This window comes from Geotrypetes seraphini, chromosome 2 (genome assembly GCF_902459505.1).
Source record: "Geotrypetes seraphini chromosome 2, aGeoSer1.1, whole genome shotgun sequence".
In the NCBI taxonomy this organism is placed as follows: Eukaryota; Metazoa; Chordata; class Amphibia; order Gymnophiona; family Dermophiidae; genus Geotrypetes; species Geotrypetes seraphini.
The window spans coordinates 502,657,212-502,676,088 of NC_047085.1; the positions used below are offsets into that span (position 1 = coordinate 502,657,212).

An 18,877-nucleotide genomic window follows, 5' to 3' on the forward strand; every position below is an offset into this window, starting at 1 on the left:
AAAGGGGGAGCAGGGAAGAGGTACTATTGGACCGGGGGAGCAAGGAAGAGGGGCAGGGGGAGCAGAGAAGAGGTGCTATTGGACCGGGGGAGCAAGGAAGAGGGGCAGGGGGAGCAGGGAAGAGGTGCTACTGGGCCGGGAGAGCAAGGAAGAGGGACAGGGAGCAGGGAAGAGGTGCTATTGGACCAGGGGAGCAAGGAAGAGGGACAGGGGGAGCAGGGAAGAGGTGCTACTGGGCCGGGAGAGCAAGGAAGAGGGACAGGGAGCAGGGAAGAGGTGCTATTGGACCAGGGGAGCAAGGAAGAGGGACAGGGGGAGCAGGGAAGAGGTGCTACTGGGCCGGGAGAGCAAGGAAGAGGGACAGGGAGCAGGGAAGAGGTGCTATTGGACCAGGGGAGCAAGGAAGAGGGACAGGGGGAGCAGGGAAGAGGTGTTACTGGGCTGGGGGAGAAGGGGGCTGCGGGGGGGGGGGAGGAAATTGGTTTGGAGCTGGGGCTGAGGGAAGGAGACTTTACTAGCACCCGTTAATGTAACGGGCTTAAACACTAGTAATTCATATTCAATTGTATTATAAGCTATCAAACGCAGGCGCTGTTCCAAATGGGTTGCAATATCTATGGGTTTGTTGTAATGAGAGGAAGAGAGTGGGTAGATGCTCTTGATGTGTTGTATATATGTTTTGTATAATTTACTTGTTTTTCATATGGTTTAATAAAGAGATTTTTTTATTTTTTTAATCTATCCAAACAAAACTACTGTTATCTTTTGGGGAACGCAGAACACTCAAGTTGGATTAAATAAAAGTCTATCAATGACACATCTGCTTGTAGTGATTTTAATTTTTCCCCCTAAGGGAGAGCCGTTTTATTTTCCCTTCCTCTGTGTTTTTCTCTGATGTCCTTACAGGATCCTTTCTTGCGAATGTGGCTCTTTTGATGTCGTGTGAGGGTTATCTTTAGCTTGAAACATTTCTTACACTCAGAACATATGAAGGGTCTGTCGTTAGTGTGACTTTTTTGGTGTTGTGCAAGACTCACTTTGACCTTGAAACTTTTATCACACTCGGTACATGAAAATGGTCTCTCATCTCGATGGATAGTCTGGTGTAATTTGAGATTTGCCTTTAGCTTAAAGCGTTTGTCACATTCAGTACACGAGAATGGTCTTTCATCAGTATGGATGCTCTGGTGTGATGTGAGATGTGTCCTCTGACTAAAGCTCTTACCACACTCCTTACATAAATATGGTTTCTCGCCAGTGTGGATGGTCAAATGGATTTTGAGGTTTTTCATGCAACTGAAGCTTTTATCACACTGTGTACACGAGAATGGCCTCTCACCAGTATGACTTTTCAAATGGTTTTTGAGGTTCTCCATAGATCTATAGCTATTATTACATGTACTACATAAAAATGGTCTATCACTAGTGTGGACTTTCTGGTGTTTTGTCAACGTGTCCTTTACCCTAAACTTTTTATCACACTGAGAACACTGGAACGGCTTCTCACCAGTGTGAATTTTCAGATGTATTGTTAGCTTTTCCTTTACCCTAAAGCTTTTGCCACATTCAGTACATAAAAATGGCCTTTCCCCAGTGTGGATTCTTTGGTGTTTCCTGAGGCCTAGCTTGTGCTTAAAGCTTTTCTCACATTCATTACACGAATATGGTTTATCTTCCGTATGTACCTTCTGGTGTCTTACGAGACTTTGCCTTTGCCTAAAATCTTTCCCACACTCAGGGCATGAAAACGGTCTCTCTCCTGTGTGGATTCTCAAGTGAGATATTAAGCACGATCTCTTACGGAACTTTTTTTCACATGCAATACAAAGAAACAGATCATCTTCTGTCTGAGCTATATAAAGTTGTACTTGCTCTCTATTCTCAGTGAAACCATTCTTCCAATTAGCACCTAGAACAGGCTTTGCTTCCGAGTCGTTTCTCTCTTCTTCAAGCAGTTCTTCCTTCTGACAGATTTTACCACCATCTGTATCTATAAAAAGACTCTCTTCGGGGCGAGACCGCTGCTGTGATTTCAGAATTACAGGTTCCCTGAAGAAGATCTCGCACGCATCACATGCACATTTTTGGTCTGTTGGCTGGTTTATCTGCTCTTCTCGCCCATGCGAGATATGATTATTGACATCTAGGCCACGCACAATAACAGCTAAGTCTCTTGCCGACTTTGTTTGCATCCTTTCCGAGATGGACTGATTCCAGCCATTTTGTCCCCCGTTAGAACAGGAATAGGGAGAATCTTCATCTCTTTCTGGGGTTTCACTAGGCTCCAAGTTGTGAGCCTTTGTATTTTTTTTCTTTGGCATATCCATTCCTAGGAAAGGTGAAAAAAAAAAATGACAGGTGTATGCTATAAAACTATCCCTGCTGTGTCTCGCCTGTTCTAAAATCGTGAGGTGGGGGTATGCAGGTATAACATGTAGGAGCTCTGTAAGACTGAGGCTACTTCTGTGTGATGTAGTTTGCTTGCCCTGTATTGGTAGCATGGAATATTACTACACCTTGGGTTTTGGCCAGGTATTAGTGACCTGGATTGGCCACCGTGAGAACGGGCTACTGGGCTTGATGGATCATTGGTCTGACTCAGTAACGCTACTCTTTATATTCTTACTTGGACAATTTCCTAGTGAAAAAATCCAGTCTGTTATTGAGACAGACATGGGGGAAGCCACTGCTTGCCGTGGATCGGTAGCATGGAATGCTGCTACTCTTTGGGTTTTTGCCCTGTACTGGTGACCTGGATTGGCCACTGTGAGGACAGGTTACGGGGCTAGATGGTCCACTGGCCTGACCTAGAGAATGGACAAGGGGACAAATTTAGCCCCATCCCCGTGGGTTTTGCCGCTGTCCCTGTCCCATTCCTGTAAGCTCTCTGCCTTAACCATACGAGCCTTGAACGCTTATGATTTTAAAGTTTGGTTTGGCTTGGGCAGATGAGGGCAGAGCTTGCAGGAATGGGGCAGGGGCAGGAAAAGAACTTGCTGGGGTGGGAAAATGAGTTCCTGCGGGGTTGGGGAAAAATTTGTCCCCGGGCCATTCTCTACTCTGACCCGGTAAGGCTATTCTTATGTACTTTATAATGAATGCCAAATGCATGGCCATATTTACACACTCTCCTAAGCAGGTGTAAAACTTACATATAGAAATTTGTGCCACACTGGGGGTCATTGTAGGAGCATATTTTAGAGAGATACATAAGTGCCTATGCTGCCTTTATAAAAGCAAGCACCCTTTGGGGCATTTCATTATGAAATTATCCCCAAAACGACAGGCCCCAAGAGAGTGATGGTCTCTTATGCAGCTGGAAATCCTATTCTAATGAAAGAGAGATGGGATTTGTGGTTTCAAAGTGGTCTACATACTACTGTATATGACTTATTTTGCACCTGGGGCAATGGAGGTTAAGTGACTTGCCCAGGGTCACAAAGGAGCTGCAGTGGGAATCAAACCCGGTTGACCACTTAGGCCACTCCTCCACGCCCAGGTAAAAATGGAGAGAATTCCCACTGGGGAATATGTGGGACCACATTCACATTGCCTCAGTCAAAGTTATGATTTTAAACAATAGCAGCAAACCAATGAGAAGACTAATAGTCATCCTTATTCACTAATCTTGCTCCACGTTGTTAAAAACAGGTGCCCGACATGGCCACGTTTTGCCTGGGCCTGGGGATAAGAACATAAGCGATGCCTCTGCTGGGTCAGACCTGAGGTCCATCGTGCCCAGCAGTCCGCTCATGTGGCGGCCCAACAGATCCAGGACCTGTGCAGTAATCCTCTATCTATACCCCTCTATCCCCTTTTCCTGCAGGAAATTGTCCAATCCTTTCTTAAAGCCCAGTACCGTACTCTGCCCTATTACGCCCTCTGGAAGCGCATTGGCTAAGGCTCTTAACATTTTCATCTCCTCTTCCTATAGGCTAAGGCTCTTTGCACCTGCATTGTGATGTCATAGAGCTTTATGGTTATAGAAACCTAGAAACATGATGGCAGATAAAGGCCAAATGGTCCATCCGCAGCATCCACTATCTCCTCCTCTCCCATAAGAACATAAGCGATGCCTCCGCTGGGTCAGACCTGAGGTCCATCGTGCCCAGCAGTCCGCTCACGCGGCGGCCCAACAGGTCCAGGACCTGTGCAGTAATCCTCTATCTATACCCCTCTATCCCCTTTTCCAGCAGGAAATTGTCCAATCCTTTCTTAAAGCCCAGTACCGTACTCTGCCCTATTACGCCCTCTGGAAGCACATTCCAGGTGTCCACCACATGTTGGGTAAAGAAGAACTTCCTAGCATTGGTTTTGAATCTGTCCCCTTTCAACTTTTCTGAATGCCCTCTTGTTCTCTTATTTTTCAAAAGTTTGAAGAATCTGTCCCTCTCTACTCTCTCCCTTCATGATCTTGTAAGTCTCTATCATATCCCCTTAGTCTCCTCTTCTCCAGGGAAAAGAGTCCCAGTTTCTCCAGTCTCTCAGCATATGAAAGGTTTTCCATACCCTTTATCAAACGTGTCGCTCTCCCCTGAACCCTCTCGAGTAACGCCATATCCTTCTTAAGGTACAGCGACCAATATTGGACACAGTATTCCAGATGCGGACACACCATCGCCCGATACAACGGCAGGATAGCTTCTTTCGTTCTGGTAGTAATACCCTTCTTGATTATACCTAGCATTCTATTCGCTCTCTTAGCGGCTGCTGCGCACTGTGCCGTCGGCTTCATTGTCATGTCCACCATTACCCCCAAGTCCCTTTCTTGGGTACTCTCGTTCACTAACATCCCTCCCATCGTATAGTTGTACCTCGGGTTTCTGTTTCCCACATGTAATACTTTACATTTCTCAACGTTGAACTTCATCTGCCATCTCGTCGCCCATTCCCCTAGTTTGTTCAAGTCCCTTTGCAATTCTTCGCAGTCCTCTTTAGTCCGAGCTCCACTGAATAGTTTGGTGTCGTCTGCAAATTTTATTATCTCACACTTCGTCCCCGTTTCTAGATCATTTATGTATATATTAAATAGCAGCGGCCCGAGCACCAAGCCCTGCGGGACCCCACTCGTGACCCTCCTCCAGTCCGAGTAGTGGCCTTTTACTCCTACCCTCTGTTTCCTACCCGCCAACCAGTTTCTGATCCATCTATGTATGTTTCCTTTTCCACCCCGGTGGAGGGCCTTTCCAGACTAACACAAAACCAATTTCTTTTGAAATCTGCAATTCCTCAAGTCATTAGGACTCGAGCACCAGTCGATGGCATCTAACATAACTTCAGAGGCATTTACAATACACTGCAGCTCAAGGCTGGAGACGCTGATTTTATCAGTTGGTCAGAGTTAACATAGTAGATGACGGCAGATAAAGACCCGAATGGTCCATCCAGTCTGCCCAACCTGGTTCAATTTAAATTTTTTCTTCGTAGCTATTTCTGGGCAAGAATCCAAAGCTCTACCCGGTTCTGTGGTTGGGTTTCAACTGCCGAAATCTCTGTCAAAACTCACTCCAGCCCATCTACACCCTCCCAGCCATTGAAACCCTCTCCAGCCCATCCTCCCCCCAAACGGCCATATACAGGCACAGACCGTGCAAGTCTGCCCAGTACTGGTCTTAGTTCAATAGTTAATATTATTTTCTGAGTTGGGATTTTATACACCCTGAAGCAGCTCCAGGCCAAACGTGGCCATGTCGAGCACCTGTTTTTAACCACATGGAGCAAGATTAAGCTTAATTCTTCTCATTGGCTTGCTGTTAGTATTTTTTTCCCATGGGATCTTGTTAGCCAACTGCCTTATTGTTTTCTGTGTTGGGATAGGGACATCCTGTGAAACCCTGTGAATGATTAAAGATCTCCAGAGGAGCTTGTCAAGGGGTGTCTGCAGTTTCCAGCCGCTCATTCCAATGTTCATTTCCGCCGTTTTACCCACTGGACTCACCCGAGCAGCCTCTTTTTCCAGTTTCTCTTTTCTCCGATTCCAGCTCATCCCTGATGTACGGCTCTTCCCCTCGCTCAATGTGGGATATAATATCGGGAGGAGGAGTTGGAAAGCCTGTTCCTGGGGAAAGAATATCACATTGCATTTCCAACATTCACTTGGGGTGCAATGCTTGCAAATTAAAGAGTCAAAATAATCTCCAGCCCGAAGATATTTGCCAAATTTACCCCGGCTGGTGTAATGAATGCTCTGCACTGCTCCAACACTCCCAGGAACTCTATGACTGTTGGAGTAGTGTGGAGCATTCAGCACTCCGGCCGGTGGTAAAAACCTCTTCTGTGTTTTTGTAAAAAGGGGGAGAGGGATTATTAATAATAATAATAACTTTATTCTTTTATACCGCCATAACCAAAAGTTCTAGGCGGTTTACACCAGGGATCTCAAAGTCTCTCCTTGAGGGCCGCAATCCAGTCGGGTTTTCAGGATTTCCCCAGTGAATATGCATTGAAAGCAGTGCATGCACATAGATCTCATGCAGATTCGTTGGGGAAATCCTGAAAACCCGACTGGATTGCGGCCCTCAAGGAGGAACTTTGGGGACCCCTGCCCTAGAAGAATCTGAGTCTAGTTCTACACATGGGGGGGGGGAGCAAAAAGAGTCCTAGTGTTCCCCATGCCTAAATGCCTCAAATGTAACAGGACAGACAACTCCCTAGCGCATAGCCCAGGGGCGGGCAACTCCGATCCTCAAGGGCCAGAATCCAGTCGGGTTTTCAGGATTTCCCCCGTGAATATGCATTGAAAGCAGTGCATGCACATAGATCTCGTGCATATTCATTGGGGAAATCCTGAAAACCCGACTGGACTGCGGCCCTCAAGGAGGGACTTTGAGACCCCTGGTTTACACTAAAAAGAGCTGGACAATCAGCAAAATACAATAATACAGTAAAAAATACAAATATTTGTAAAATAGAATTTCAATAATAAAACTCAGTAAGTAATAAACTTATCGAACAAAACGGTCTTAATTAATTTCCAAAAACTGCAATAGGATAACATAGCTTGCTGATTATTTCCCTAACCAAGATTGTTGCCTACCAGCTTGAAATGCCAGGGTCCTATCGAAGAAGGTCTTATATCTACACCCGTTAATTTTTGGATAAGCAAATAAGTAGACGTTTCTAGTTTTTCTTGATGGTCTATGCAACACAAAATGAGGAAAAAGGTCAGCTGGAGACAATCCCGATATCAGCTTAAAGCCGATACAGGAAAATTTGAATAATACTCTTGCCTCCAAAGGCAGCCAATGAAGTAAACGATAATATGGACTAATACGGTCATTCTTTTTTAAACCAAAAATCAATCGAACATTCTGAATTATCCTTAATTTCCTTGGAATTTTTTTGGGTGCTCTTTCAGTCTCATCTCAATATATATATGAGCCTCTACTGTTGACCTGGGGTAGAGAATTTGGTCAGGAATAGAGAATGTCACGGGGACAAATTTTCCCCATTCCCATGGGAACTCATTTTCCCGTCCCAACCCAGCAAGTTCTTTCATCTGCACAAGCCTCAAACATTTTAAAATCATAAGTGTTTGAGGCTTGTGCAGTTAGGGCAGAGCTTACAGGAATGGGGCAAAGGGCAGCGACATAACTTGCGCGGATGGAACGGGGAAATTGAGTTCCTGCGGGGACGGGAAAAAATTTGTCCCCATGTCATTCTTTAGTCAAGAACAGAGAATGACAAGGTGACAGAATTCATCACCGTTCCCGACCCCGTGGATAACCCTGAAAAACCATCCCATGTCATTCTTTCGTGTCTCTTTCAACCTCAGTCCTTCTACACCAGCATTCTTCAATGCAAGGCTTGAGGGTCAGTGGCTGAGCCCAGTCATACGCTGATTCTTATGTGAGCCAAGTATAGGATAATGAAGCCATTGTGACATCACTGATGAGGCTGGCTCTTAGGCATTGGTGGAATGAGACTTTATGACATCACAATCTCAGCTCTGGATACCAGATATCGACTGTCGGCTCCGGACGGCTTTCCCGCAGAGGAGAAAATCCTGCATTCACCGTGGGCCTCATCTGGGGCAGCCTCCTTGGAGCGGCTGGGGCACGGGCAGTGTGTCTGGGAGGGAATGCATGGATGGGAGAACATCGCAGGGGAGGAGACATAGGCATCCTGGGACTGTCTGCCAAGTCTCTTCCCTGAAGAAGCCCTTTCTGGAAACGTCAATCGCTCCTCCTAAACTTACTTGCTCCACTTCATCACTGACGCTGAAACCGTGGATTGAAGACAAAGTTTTATTTTATTTTTCTTTCCAGCTTATGATTTATCTTTAATCTTATCTATTGTTTTGCCTTTTGTCTTTGTTTTGTTCTATTTCTATCATTTAAATTTCTCCAGAATTCTACTGTTCAACGGCTCCCCCTTCTGCTTCTATTCCTTTCTCTCCTCTCTTCTACCTTCCAAAGTATTTAGATCAATGCTGTCTTGTTAAAATGTTTATTTTCTTTTTATTTTTCCTCTAACTCTACTTTTCACTTCTCTATTACCCTCCAGGTACTTTAGTTAGATTGTGAGCCTTCGGGACAGTAAGGGAATTTTTCAAGTACCTTTCTTATTTCTAATCTTAATATATATTTTCTGTAAACCGCTTAGAACCTAACGGATGTAGCGGTATATAAGAAATAAATTACATTACATTACATTACAGAGACTGTCATTCTTTTCTGTCTCTCTCAACTTGTCCTTCCACACCAGAATTCTTCAATGCAAGGCTTGAGGGTCAGTGGCTGGGCCCATTCATAGTCTGATTCTTATGTGAGCCAAGTAAAGGATAATGAAGCCATTGTGACATCACTGATGAGGCTGGCTCTTATTGGTGGAATAAAGCATTATGACATCACAGTATCAGCTCTGAATACCAGAGACTGTCATTATTTAGTGTCTCTCTCAACCTCAATCCTACACCAGCATTCTTCAATGCAAGGCTTGAGGGTCAGTGGCTGGGCCCATTCATACTCCGATTCTTCCCTCGCTCCTTAAAAAATGACACGGAGATGGTTTCCCACAGTTATCTGCGGGGACAGGAACGGTGATGAATTATGCCATTGTGTCATTGTCTAGTCAGGAATTCAGGCAATCGGGGAGGTAGCCACCTGGAAACAGTGCACAGATTGTTTTTTGTCCTGTCCCTTCTTATCCTCTGCAAGAATCCAGCCTTTTCCCCACCACAGACACACTGTATGGCATTTAGGCATCTGTGAATCTGAGCTGCTATTCCTATAATGGCACTGCAAGCCAATTTCTGTTTAAATGCGCCACCAGGACCGTCTTCACCTAAACTCCTGTTTCTCTGAGCTAGAGAAGTGTGGACTGGAGTCTTCTGGAAGGAGATTAACAGGTGTAAAAAACAGGAACTGAAGTGTTTTTCTGTTCTCCCCACTGGTTACCTCTGCCATTCCATCCCATACCCCGTCAACCACTTTTTTCATTCACTCTTCTCTCTTTTCACATCTCCTTCCTTCCATGTCTTGGTTACATTCTTTTGGTGTGACTGTGCAACTGAATCCAGCTGGGCTCTGACTACCCATTTTTTGTGCCTTTAAAATAATTTCAAAAATGCTGCTCTTTGTGACCCTGGGCAAGTCACTTAATCCTCCCCCCCATTGCCCCAGGATAGATTGTGAGCCCACCAGGACAGAAGGGAAAAATGCTTGAGTACCCAAATAAATTCATATCAACTGTTCTGAGCTCCCCTGGGAGAATAGTATAGAAAATTGAATAAATAAATAGTGTGAAAAGCTTCAGCCTTTGATAACCAGAACTGGTATTGTGACATCATAATGCCTCATTCCACCAATGCCTAAGAGCCAATCTCATCAGTGATGTCACAATGGCTTGATTGTCCCATACCAGGGATCTCAAAGTCCCTCCTTGAGGGCCGCAATCCAGTCAGGTTTTCAGGATTTCCCCAATGAATATGCACTGAAAGCAGTGCATGCACATCGATGCCCCTCACTATAACTCTCACTGACCCAGCCCTGGGTGACATCCATTCTCCCCTCCCTATAACCACACATACCCAGCCCCATGTAACATAGTAAATGACGGCAGATAAAGACCTGAACGGTCCATCCAATCAGCGACATTCATTTTCCCCTCACTTTAATCTACCGGGACAGGAAAACATTTTGTTCCCCTGGTCATAATGCAAGTTTAGAGCTGGTAGGTAGAGAATGACATGGGGACAAATATGTTTCCGTCCCCGCGGGATCTATCTCCATCCCCATACCACCTCCTGCGAGCTTTGTCCTCATCTGTACAAGCCTCAAACACTTATCATTTTAAAGTGTTTGAGGCTTGTGCAGATGTGGACAAAGCTCGCAGGGGATGGAGATAGATCCCACAATGGGGATGGGGACAAATTTCTCCTCGTGCCATTTTCTACTGGTAGGAAGCATTGTGAATTCTCGCTCACCTTTTTTTTTTTACTAGACTATACCAGAAAACACTTGCACTCAGAATTCTTTTCTCTCACAACGGCCCAGGACTGCTAAAAAAAATAAGTTAAAATTAATCCTTACCTAGTGAGATCAGAGTCTGATAATTCTCCTTCATTACATCCTTATAAAGCTCTTTTTGCCATTCTTCTAAATCCTTCCATTCCTCCTGGGAGAAATAGATGACGATGTCCTCAAATATTACTGGGATCTGAAACACAAACCCTTCCACACTCAGAATCTTCTGCATAGGGTCCATCTGGAGGTCTCCCACTACTGAGGCTTGATTACCCTATTCTTGGCTCACATAAAAACATAATAATTGCCATACTGGGACACACCGAAGGTCTATTAAGTTCAATATCCTGTTTCCAACCCAGGTCCTAACACCTAGCTAGATCCCAAGTAGTAAAAGAGAAAAGAACAAGAAGGAAAAACATGCAGAAATTAGCTCATCAAATTCTTTCCAACCTCTCTGCGTTTATGCACACATGCACGTCTATTTGTATCTGTATTGAATGTCTCTGACCTAGAGGATGTTCAGGGCCTGGACAGTTAGAAACAACTCAAAAGTGTGTGGCTGTCGATATTTCCAGCCCAGCTCCTCCAAGCTTCCAATACTTCTGTAATCACTAATAATAATACCGTAAGTGCGCATGTGCACTCCTACCTGCGTGTTCCCTAATCTGTAGGTCCGTGGCCCCATATGCGCAGTAGAAGGACTCAGCGGTGGTTTCTTCTGCGCATGCGAGGCACTTTAAGCAGGGACGCACGAACGTGACTCCCTGTCTAACTAGACAACGGCCCCACACTCCCGGCCCCCAGGTAATGTTCTGCGGCCCGCAGTCTGGCCGGCTCCCTTACACTCCCTGGCTGAAGTTATTTTTAAGACAGACAAAGGGGGCCAGGGAGAGAGAGAGACAGACAGAAAGAAAGACAGACAGCGGGAGGGAGAGAGACAGAAATAAAGACAGGGGCAGGGAGAGAGACAGACAGACAGAAAGAAAGACAGACAGCGGGAGGGAGAGAGACAGAAATAAAGACAGGGGCAGGGAGAGAGACAGACAGCGGGAGGGAGAGAGACAGAAATAAAGACAGCGACAGGGAGAGAGACAGACAGAAAGAAAGACAGACAGCGGGAGGGAGAGAGACAGACAGAAAGACAGCGACAGGGAGAGAGACAGACAGAAAGAAAGACAGACAGCGACAGGGAGAGAGACAGACAGAAAGAAAGACAGACAGCGGGAGGGAGAGAGACAGAAATAAAGACAGGGGCAGGAAGAGAGACAGACAAAGAAAGACAGACAGCGGGAGGGAGAGAGACAGAAATAAAGACAGGGGCAGGGAGAGAGATAGACAGAACGACAGACAGCGGGAGGGAGAGAGACAGAAAGAAAGAGACAGACATATATTCTAGCACCCGTTAATGTAACGGGCTTAAAGACTAGTCTGTATATAATTCCGATTTTTATGACAACTGAAATTCTCAAGCCAAAAAGTTGAAATCTTTTAATTGCTCGCTAAGCATCGGTTGTCAGGCAGAGCACAGGTCGTTTTGTTCCCACTCCCCCTTCTCAAGTACAGAAGTACTATAGGATAGTCAGTGATTTTTACCCAACGGGGTGATCAGGTACAAACATTTCCTCAAGTTTGCAAAGTATTGGGTACATTTGGTGCCTCACTCTCTGCAATCTAATGGCTTTCACTAGCCAGAGGATAGCCCAGTGTCTCTCAAACTTTTCTAGCTTTGGCACACTAAGGGCTCCTTTTACGAAGGCGCGTTAGGGCCTTAACGCATGGAACAGTATGCGCTAAAATGCCGCACTTGGTAGCCGCTACTGCCTCCTCTTGAGCAGGCGGTAGTTTTTCGGCTAGCGCGCACTAATCCGGGGCGTGCGCTAAAAACGCTACCACACCTTCGCAAAAGGAGTCCCAAATGTTTTTCACGGCACATTCTAACTGAAATTATACAATTGCAAAACTAACAAAATTAAATTTGAGAGTTTTATTTAAAGTAATCTATATATGGGGTAATTGTAATAAAAGGTTGAAACTAAAGTAGCTAGAATTGCTAATCAATGCGATGGATGGACTTATTTTTTTAGTGCAAATTAACTCAAAACGTGGCTCGATAATCAACAAACACGCATTTCATCATCCACCATCTGCAATTGTTCTCTTTTTTTAAAAAATTTTATTTCTGTCAGAACTGACGATCCAAGTTCATAAAGATAAGACGATCCAAACGGTAACAAAGCCTGGATTGCTTTGTTTTGCTCAAATTAGGATAACTACTGTGTAAAAATTACAAATAAAATTACTTGCCATTAGTTTTCAAGGAGCAATCGCGTCAAACAACGATGCTCGTTTGGGTGGTTGTATCCTTATGTACACAGATGCTCGTAACATTGACCAACTCTTACGGTACATGATGGCAGGGGAGGGAGGGAGGTTCTGCTTAAATATTGAAACAGGAGCTCCTTGAGGAGGTAATTCAACAGCTGACAAAAAAATAGCTCAGAGGTGCCCCATTGTTCCATCCTGCCACCCAGGAACCCTATGCACCTTTTTCTCTACCAAGCAGAGACCGCTCTTTAGTCCTGACTGCATTTTTTTTGTTACTTAAAAGATCTTTCTCTCTCCACACAAGTCACAGAATAATTGTTTCAGACCGCATCAGTGTTTTTCTGCTGCAGTTGCTATAATCCCCTCTCCCACAGGAATGCACTAGATCCTGGTTTGGGGGGAGGAAAGGGTTACTTTATTTCTCTGAAATTCAGCCTGGCATGGCCTGTTTTTAAACTCAATCAGTCCATTTTTAAAAGATGCACTCTATTCCTACGGGCAGCTTGGCTGCACACCTATGTAAAAGCCCTCCAATGTGTCTTTTCTTCAGTTTTTCCTCAAATGCTAAATTTCAATCAGTTCCTTTACCCGGACACAGCCATTCTTGACCTCTTCCATAAAATCTATTGCCCTCATCCAGCGAGTGGGAAAGAATCCTCTTTAATCTAAAAGACATCACAAGGCCCCAAATTCTGATCTGACCTTGGCTTTCCAAACAGATTCTGCACGTTTGTAAAAGAGGGATTTTTCCATTCCTAGGGCATAATTAATTCCCTTCTATGCAGAATCATCATGAAGTTATATTTGATCCTAAATATTTAGAGGTAGCAAAACTTTGGAAAACGTATAATTCTAGCGGATTATGAACAGTTTTCAAACACCCCCTTCCCGGCCCAAAAGTCTGCAGCCTCCCAGGTTAGAAGCACCAGAGAGAGGGGCAGGAAATTGGGAACAATCTCCTACCTGCAAAGAAGCTCTTGCGGGCATTTTCCTCTCTGCTTTTTGCGGCCTTGCAGAATTAGACTTTCTCTTATGGGGGGGGGGGGAGTTGAGTCTTTGCCTCGTGCAATGATGAGGGGGGGGGGAGAGGTTTTACAGAAGCAAGAGGCAGGCCTAAGTGACGTAGACTCGCCTTCCCTGGCTTTGTTCTGTTGCCTACTCGGCGCAGACTGATGACGTCACTTTAAGCTTTCCCTGCTTTTTGTGACGTGCTCAGCGTGACGCTCCGCCCTCCCCACTTGGCAATAGAACGTCATCACTTTGCATACACGCAATCGTGTGATGCAATTAGTCTAGAGGCCCTGCAAGAAGAACATGTGCTCGGCCAAAGGCTCCTTCATGGGGCTTTCTCCCTACAGCAACTATAGGGGTTTCCCCCCTGGCAACTATGAAGGAAACTATTCAGAATATTGGGTGCAAATACTTTTATATACTTGACATTCGTTTCTTTTTTTATTTTTTATTTTTTTATTTATGCAATTTTATAAAATTCCAAGCATAAACATCTTGTACAGAAAAGTATGATCAAGACATCTCTGTTAAAATTAGTTTTCAAATCTGAAAAATAATTCACTCAAATTATAATAGGAAAAGAAAATACAGCTTCCCTGATCACACACAAGTCCTCTAAATTAAACTAGATCCAAAATTTAAAGAGTATCTTAATTAAATGCAAACAAATACTACTACTAATAACGAGAACTACTAATAACGAGAACTAATTTCCAATAGGAGCTGTTGTTACTTCATTCTCAAGGCGTTTCATTGAGATAAATCTTATCAAATGAGAAGGATCTACAAATACATATTTCAATGAACCATATCTAATAACACATTTACATGGGTATCTTAAAAAGAAAACCCCCCCAATTTGAGTCACTCCAGGCTTCAAATTTAGGAATTCTCTTCTTCTTTTTTGAGTCTCTCTTGAGACATCTGGAAAAATTTGAATATGGAGACCCAGGAAATCCTTGGATCTATTCTTGAAGTAAAGATTCAGGATCCAGTCCTTGTCTGGAGCCAAAGCCACAGTCAGCAGAAAAGTGGCTGGCGTAGCCACTTCTATGTCCGATTGTTCCAATATAGCGGAAATATCCAATGGATGTTCCTGAGGTCCTTCATCTTTTTCTTTTTGAAGAGTTTGTACTTTAACAGGAAGATAATAAGCCCTTGTAAGGGGAGGTAGAGAATTTTCAGGTATCTTGAGAATCTCTATAAAATATCGCTTTATTATATCTCGAGGGGAAACTGATAAAATCTTAGGAAAATTTACAATCCGCAGGTTATTAGCCCGAGTATTGTTCTCCAAAGCTTCTAATTTCCTCCTCATGATTATATTATCTTTAACCAATAGGTCTTGATTTTGTTTAACAGTTATTAGTTCTTTATTGGTTTCCTGCTTTAATAAAGATACATCTTGTTTTAAGGTATTAATTTCTTCTTTCTGAACTTTTATTTCTGTGCCCAAGTTTTTTATTTGAGGATTTAAAGTGTTCCCCAAATTAACTACCAAGTCCCAAAGAGCTTCTAATGTGACTTGTGGGGGTTTTACCACTGAAAATGATTGTAGTTGTGTAATTAGAGTCTGTTCTTGGATCTGATTTACCTCCGTGAAGCCTTGTCCTCCTCCAGCACTTGGTGTCCCGGTTACAGGCAAAGATGTCCCATTCAACGAGCCCTCCTGCATGCTTGCCTCTCGAGAGGAGTGAACTTCCTGACCGGATACACTCGACTCTCGCGGTGAGCTGGCTGCCTGTGGTTGTGGCTGGTGGGGTGGCGTCCGTTCGTCAGGGCTCAGAGAGATGTCGGGCCCTAGGGAACTCGACATTCGTTTCTTGTAATTCCCCCAAATAAAATGAGTTTGTCATTAATTATGCTTTACATAGCTATATATCTATCTATATCTATCAGGGCAGGATTAATTCATCGAGGGTCCCTAGGCACACAAGTACACTGGGCCCCGTCCCATCCCACCAAGCGCCAAGGTGGAAACAGGAAGCTGCGTCAGAGGGAAGCTTTGGGCAAGCAGCACCGCTTCCACAATTACAGTTCCCGTTGCCTTTCTTATCCGTGTTGCTTGCTTGTCTTACTTTCCGTCGAAGGGGGGGGGGGGGCCCGCGTTGCCGATCGATGCTGGAGGAGCCCATCACTGTTTGGAAAAAAACAATGTTGATGCCCTCCTTCATCGGGCCCCCCTGACCATTTCGGGCCCTAGGCACATGCCTACTTGGCCTATTGGTTATCCTGCCCTGATATCTATATCTATGTAATGAATTAATGATCAAGTAATTTGTGTTGTGCTCAGTCACCTCCACCATAGTTATATCACAGCAGATAACTTGACCATGATTATTGAGGAACCATTATGGCGCAACAATGTTCCTGCTCCAACTCTCCTTAGTTAGGTTCCTCAATAATCATGGTCAAGTTATCTGCTGTGATATGACCGTGGTGGAGGTGACTGAGCACAACACAAATTACTTGTTCATTAATTCATTATTAGATATATAAAAAAAGCACAACTAAAGGAAAGCCAGGATCATCCAGTCCCAAATTGCAGTTTCTGCCCTTCTCCCTTCCATCCTCAGCGCTGCAAGAAAAACATGGTTTGTCCTCAGTAGTGCTGCCCGATTCACCAATTCACTTTAAAAAAAAAAAAAATCAGATTCACTGAATGAGTCCTGACTCCTGACACACCTCTGGGCATCCTAAAGTAATTACTGATGATGCAGCAGAGGGAAGCCCTGGAGGGCTGGCAACAAAAAGCTTGTTCACCATGCTATTTCTGAAAAGCCGGTCACCGCCACCACTGCTTCTTTAGGAGGCTCGAAGAGAGAAGGGGAGTTGGTCAGGAGGTGCTGCACAGAGAGTAGGAGGGATGAAAAACTGCTCCACATTGGGGGGGGGGGGGACAGAGGAGAGGAAGACTTGGTGGAGATGGGATGGAGGAGAGGGAGAGATGTGACAGGCCTAAGTTGGGTGAGAGGGAGATATCCTGCATATGGAGGAGAGGAGGGAGATATGCATGGAGAGGGAGAAATGATGGACATAGAGGGCAGCAAGAGATGATTCATGGGGAGAAAGATATGGTGCATATAATAAAGGAGGGAAGGAAGGGAGAGATGCTACATGGAGGGGAAGAGCGGTCTGACCCAGGGGGCAGGGAGAGAAAGACAGTGGGAAATAAACAGAAATGTTGAATATGACAATGGAAGGGAAGGTACAGAGATGGAAGATGGATGATGAGCACGGAAAAAGAAGAAAATGTCAAAAGGACAGGAGACCCTGGCGAGCGAGTTAACAGAAGACAAACAGAAACCAGAGCCTGGGACCAACATGATTTGAATAATAAAATGACCAGACAATAAAAAGTAGAAAAAATAATTTTATTATTTGTGACTACAATATGTCAGATTTGAAATGTGTATCCTGCCAGAGTTGGTTAGACAGCGAGCATGAGCCAGGACCTGACGGTACGGTATAATGTTAAGATGGGTATAGAGAGGACTCATTCAAAAGCAAAGGTTCTAGACTTGTGGCTGTCAACAATGTGCTCCTCAGGACCCCATCAGCTCTCCCACACTCGGGTATCGTGCACAGGAAGTGATGTCAGAGAGAGAGCCGACGGGGTCGTGAGAAGCACGTTGTTGACTGCCATGAGCAACAACTTGAACTAGAGGTAGGAAGGGGGAGGCACATGCGGCATGCGGGATTCGGGAGGGGGCGGAGATGAGGGCGGGGGAGGGGCGCCTCTCACCCTCGCTACGCCACTGCTTCCAACCAAACCAAAGCTGCAATATCACCGATGTCTTGTGACTTGGTCTGCAGGTTTTGATCAAGGGAATCTCTGAAACACTCGGCTTCCATATAGCAAAGGTCTTATCGGCTGCCTTAGCGGACGTGCCACTCGATTCATCGCCTACATCGTCATCCTTACCTTCATTATCATCATTACATATCATTTTGAAGACATTAACTCTGGTGTTCAAAGTCATTTACCATGGGATGCCTTTGTATCAATCGCAAATTATGGCAATCTATCGACCGTTCAGAACTTTGCGGTCTAAATTCGAATCGATTTAAAAACAAAAAATTCAGCCTCCTGATTCAGTGACTGACCCTCGCCCCCTAAAGCAGGAGTAGCAGCGCTGCCTCATGCTGGCCAGCCTCTGCCGCTCTTGCTTTACAGGGTGAGGGGGGAGGTGCTATGGTGTCCAGCTTCCCCCCTGGCCTCCTGTACATCCATTTACCTAATTGCAGCAGCGAAGCAGCCTGCAGAGAGGATCATCAGTGCTAGCAATCTTTGCAGGCTGCCATCGGCCTCTGGAGCTGTCCTCCCTCAGCTGCAGTCTCGCCCCTCCTCTGACGTCAGAGGCAGGATCGCGGCAGAGGAAACAACAGCTCCGGAGGCCAAAGCAGCCTGCAAAGATTGCTAGCACCATCAATCCTCTCTGCAGGCTGCTGGAATTAGGTAAATGGAAGAATGGGAGGCCAGGGGGGAACACGCAGGCCTTGGGGAGGGGTGCAGGCCTTTGAGGGGGGCCAGGCCCTCAGGGGTGGGGGTGCAGGCCTTTGGGGTCAGGAAGGCCTTCAGGAGTAGGGTGCAGGCCTTCAGGGGGGGACAAGCAAGCCTTCAGGGGTGGGGCGCAGGCCTTCAGGGGGGACAAGCCTTTGGGGGAGGGGGCCTTGGTATAGTAGTACACAGAGGGAGAGAGGGAAGGGGGTTCAAAAAGATGTGCATATACCAGACTGGGGGGGAGAAGAAATAATGGGTCTAAAATCAGAGGAGAGGGAGAGAGATGGACAATGGGATTTAGGGAGGGAAGGAACAGAAAGGGAGAAAAGTTGGACACAAGGGATGGTGTGGAGGGGGGATACAGATACTAGATAGGAGGGTAGTTGGGAAGAGAAGGAGAGATGGTAGACCCTGGGGTGGTGGGGAAGGAGGGAGAGACGCTGGATGAAAAGGTGGATCTGGGGATGGAGACGAAAAAAAGGAAAGATGCCAGACCTCCGGGGGAGGGAAGGGAAATGAAAGGGGAGGACAGAGATGGAAGATGGAGGGCTAGCACTGAGAAAGAAGA

General features: G+C 45.4%; 1 protein-coding gene across 2 annotated transcripts; it reads right to left on the bottom strand.

Moving 5' to 3' along the window:
• Window positions 1–443: 443 nt before the first annotated feature.
• On the bottom strand, window positions 444–13,896 carry LOC117354498 (zinc finger protein OZF-like). Of its 2 annotated transcripts, XM_033932141.1 has the most exons (4): window positions 13,758–13,896; window positions 10,533–10,659; window positions 5,939–6,058; window positions 444–2,329 (listed from the first exon to the last, which is right to left on the bottom strand). In XM_033932141.1, the coding sequence occupies exons 1-4, from the start codon at window positions 13,779–13,781 to the stop codon at window positions 849–851; spliced, it is 1,752 nt and encodes a 583-aa protein (XP_033788032.1). In that variant the 5' UTR covers window positions 13,782–13,896; the 3' UTR covers window positions 444–848. The 2 variants fall into 2 exon arrangements, with proteins under 2 accessions (XP_033788032.1, XP_033788033.1); XM_033932142.1 differs by lacking the exon at window positions 10,533–10,659 and having other exon boundaries at window positions 13,758–13,833.
• Window positions 13,897–18,877: the final 4,981 nt, after the last annotated feature.